General features: G+C 37.5%; 1 protein-coding gene across 1 annotated transcript in view; it reads left to right on the forward strand.

Annotated features, from left to right (window-relative positions):
- The window catches only part of LOC140932460 (uncharacterized), a 13,487-nt gene extending 11,578 nt beyond the window's left edge, over positions 1-1,909 (forward strand). Inside the window, exon 5 of the mRNA XM_073382069.1 lies at positions 1,158-1,909. Within this exon, the coding sequence (XP_073238170.1) occupies positions 1,158-1,690 (533 nt within the window). The 3' untranslated portion in view covers positions 1,691-1,909. The remainder of the gene's footprint in view (positions 1-1,157) is intronic.
- Positions 1,910-4,689: the final 2,780 nt, after the last annotated feature.

The raw sequence follows: 4,689 nt of genomic DNA on the forward strand, positions 1-4,689 counted from the left end.
TTATCACTAGAAGAACGATGGACGATTACAGAAATTCATCGACAATCAAATTCTGTGCTGACTTATTCCCTGCCTACAGATGTCCTTCCGCTATAAAGTTTAAAATAAGACTAGAATGCGCGAGCGTGAATTGATCAAACGTCCTTTTAATTTCTAAGGCTTACTTTCCGGCAAATAAAATGAAATGAATGTAAAAAGTGAAAGAGAAATGGCGAAAAATTCAACATCTAATTAAATCTTTTCTTATGGTTTAGAATAAACTATTCTTGAAACTGAGAATGTTTTGATCAAAGCTGTGTAAATCGAACTGAAACTGCGCATGGAACCTTGCGTTTCAGTATTTAACTCACACATTGTATGGAATATGTGTGAAAATCTTCATTATGAATCGGTATATTTCAAAGAGCTACACAATTAACGAGCAAGAATACTATTGACCGCCAATATACAGAGCGGGGGCAGCTGTAGTGTCAACTATTGCTAGTTATTTTAATTTATATGGCATAAATTTCGTTACAAAGAATGATTATATTCGCCTAATTGCAAACTGTTCAAGAAACAACTTTCTTTCCGGAAGAATGTATACTCAAGAAATGACGTCGTTGTTTCTTTCTGTACGTCATACATGCAGGACTATCCCTAGCTTGGGTAGCAAGCGTTTCCGTGCGGTTTAGGAGCAAAGAACGCCAGGAACGAGAGTCAAAGACCGCCCGAAAAATGGCACAAGCAAGTAAAAGAGCGGGGAGGGGGTGGGGAAGAAAGGAAGGAAACTTCCTTCCCCTTCCCCCTCCCCCTCTTTCATTTCTTGGCTCTTGTTTCATTTCTCCTGCGGCCAAAACCGAGAATCCCGTTCCTCGGTCTTTCTTTGCTCCGAAACCAAACGGAAACGCTTACTACGCAGGCTAGACTATCCCTTAATGGCGTTTATTTACTGATCGATGACATTTGTGAGACCACTGATTAAGTTAGGACATATCTACTTAGCTTTCAGTAAGTTAGGAAAGTCATATAATAATGTACTTGAGAAATTCTTATTATTTAAATCAAGGAAATTTTTCCCCAATTTCATCGCATTACTCTTTAACGGTTGTTTGGGCTTAGCTACCACTCGAGTTCGTACTATAAGAGATTCGCTTTTAATATAATTTTTGTTTCAGGAGGCTGGCTCCTCATTTCCAACGTAACCATGCAAAGCTCAAAATTTCCCTCTCAGCTGCCAGTCAAGACTACATACCGTGGAATAACTAGTGATCAGATGGTTCTAACGAAAACTGCCATGAATGAGTTGAAAACACACTTGTCGTTCACCCAACTGAGATTCCACTGCAGTAAAAAGAAAAGACGTACATTCCACGTGACCACTGCTCCTAACAGCACTGGTGAAGCTGTAGTTCAGTACTTCAGCGGCCAGACGGATGTTATGCCCGCATCGTGTGGATCCTTTATCAAGATGAAAAATGACAACTCGGTGTTAGCCACGGTTTGCAAGAGGTGGGGAAGGGAAAATGGTGTATATGGAGTTGGCAAATGGAGTCATCAAGAACGGTACTCCAACAGATTGTACGTTCTCCCTGCTTTTGATCACGCTGGTTATTTTTGGGTACTCTCACCAAGGGAAAAAAGATGGGAATGCGATGATTATTTTGGTAAAGTAACTGCTGGTGATTTCTGGAAAATTTACGTTCGCTAAATGCTTGTTCATTAACGCTCCTTTGCTTGATTATTAGTGTTATCTGCTATAGACGTTTCAACAATCTCTTTTAAAAATTCATAGAATTCAATTCGCTTGCCATAAAGAACTTTTCCTTGTAGTCTTTCATAGATAGTCTTGCAGACTATGAATTAGAAGTTTATGAGATTAATACCGCTAACTGAGATGAACAAAGCTAACATAATCAATCGATTGGAAATAAATGCAGATTTTCTGTGTCTTCTTATTTGCCGTGCACTTTAATCCGCTTTTTTTTTAAAGCTGTTGTCAAGTACTTCAGCGGTCAAACGCCCGCATCGTGTGGATCCTTCGTCAAAATGAAAAATGACAACTCGGTGTTAGTCAGGGTTTGCAAAACGTGGATTTGGCAAATGGCCGAGTCATGAAGAACGGTATCGCAACAAATTGTACGTAGGTTATCAGGTGTCTGCCAAAAATAGTGGCAAATAGGGCGCTGGATTTGATCAAGCCAGATTATACGACCACCCTGCTTTGACTGCTTTTGATTTTAATTTATATCATTGGGCGCTTGATCATCCAGACTACAGTGGTGGCAAAGCAAAAAGATGGGAATACGATGATCTTCTTGTTGGCGTGACCACCGGTGATTTCTGGAAAATTTGCGTTCGCTAAAATGTTGGTGTGTTGACGTCTGTTCGTTATGAATAGTCTTATTGGCTGTAGAAGTTTCAACTTTTTAACCCGCGAACTTACTCATTTACAAAAACGTCCTTCTCCAAGGAGCGAGGACCAGGATAAATAAAAGGTTTTAATCATTAGGCCATTACACGATGACGTCATTTGCTACTAGTACTAGAATGCTTCGGTGTTTTGCTTTCTTGTGCAAATTAGAGCATTTGCTATTAAAACCTCGCTGGGATTACAAAATTTAAATATGAAAGGAAAAACGAAATGGATTCTGGTGGTAAAAGTACTTGAAGTAAAGTGATGCCGTCGTGCCAATGGTCTATTGCTGACTTAGATGAAAATACCTCATGATTATCAAGCGATTTTTACAATATGAGTAAGTTATACATATAATGTATCTGTTACGAGAGATTTTTCTTATATTTGTCGTTTGTAGTAAGCCTTATATCTGTTTTTGTTTGTTGTATTTTTTCCGAGTATCCGCTTTAAATAAAAGCCTTGAATGCTCATGCCATTTAAACACTGTGCCGTTTGCTTTCAAATTTTGTCGCATTCACTAAAGTCTCTAAGTATTAAATTATCTTAGAAAAGCCAACTACAGAGTTTATTTACTAAACAAGCAAACTGAGGCCCAGGTCAGGCTTCACAAATTTCATACTGACGATCTAAACTGAACGGATTAAGTTCATGTTGACGATCGGGGGCTTGTTAACACTCAATGCGTTGTATACTTTTTTCAATGTGATTTGTGCGATGCAAATTATGTCGGGTACACTGCCCGACACTTACATCGACGCATAAGTGAACACCGTTAACACCTTGAAACACAGCATGGCAAAAACAGAACAAAGACTGACCATCTTTTCAAAGTTCTGAGGAAATGTAACGGCAAGTTTGATTGCTTAGTCTACGAGATGTTATACATAAAGGACATCAAGCCTTCTCTTAACAAGCAAGCCCACTCCATTCGCGCCAAACTATTTACGTGACACTTTCGTACATTTTTTTTCTCTTATTGTGCTTCTTACCTTGGGAATTATACCCATTGGACCCGCAAATATTTTATGTATTGTTTCAAATTTTATATATTCGTTTTACACCTTATACTTTTTCACTTTTCAACTTGATAATGGCGTAACGTAGCGCCGAAACGTCGTTCACTTTTTAAAATGTATTTTAAAAATCTTTTAGCGTTTAACTTTTTGATCAAATCGTTTTCGAAATCTCTCCTGTTACGATATTTACATTAGAAATAGAATTCTCACCCAATTTAGTTTCTGTAATACCGAGTATATCCATGCAGCTTGGAGTCAAGGGAGCATAATAGTTCTTCTAATAGATTTAGGTTTTTAGATAAACTTCTAGTATTACAGTGAAGAATTGAAAAAGATTTTGCGTCTGAATTTACTAGCGATAAAAAATCTCGACGTTTCGACCTCTCCGAGGTCATTTTCAAGTGTATAAAAGTTTTAGAATCGTAAGAAAGTGTCAGAACAAATTTGACTGTCTTATTTTTGAAATGTTTTTTATCCAAGAACTGAAACCGACGCTTAACAAACAGTGCGATTCAATTCGCGCCAAATTATTTGTTTAGAGTAGTTCTTGTTAACATTGTTTTATTTCCATTGTTTTTTGACTTTATAAATATTTTTAGCACTTTTTACATTTTTACATATTTTATCACATTTTAGCGTTCACCACATTTTTATCTATTATAACTTGTTTTTAACTTATTTATGCTAATTTGGAGAACTTTTATACACTTGAAAATGACCTCGGAGAGGTCGAAACGTCGCGATTTTTTATCGCTAATATTTATCTCAAAATCGATTTCTAAGAAACTACTTATTAAGAATTTACTAGCATTTTATTAAAGCTGCGGACTGAATAATATTCTGAGCAGGGGACATTTAACATTTTATAACACTACATGAGAAATTTCTGCAATTTGATTGGCTTCGAGTGAACTTGACAATCAGTCGATCTTTCACTTTCTTCGTTGGCGGTAAACGATGAGCGATCGATGTAATCGTTTTCTTTGAGGTTCTCTCCCATAATCTGCATAATCTCAGACATTTCCTTCACCAGCAACGCGGGGTTGTCATTAGGTACGACCGGAATACCGGTTATTTCGAGACAGTCTCTTCGCGCGTACTGCTCGAGCTCATCCAACTTGACCTCGACATTAAAAGCATCGTTGCCGAGCTTGTTTATGTCTTCCTTGATCTTTTTTAATTTAGCTTTTCACGCCTTCGTTGTCTTCTTTTACGTCCTTGATCGTCCATATAACAGTGTCGTGTTTCTTTGAAATAAAATTTTAGGACTTTTCA

This window comes from Porites lutea, chromosome 3 (assembly GCF_958299795.1).
Source record: "Porites lutea chromosome 3, jaPorLute2.1, whole genome shotgun sequence".
NCBI lineage: Eukaryota > Metazoa > Cnidaria > Anthozoa > Scleractinia > Poritidae > Porites > Porites lutea.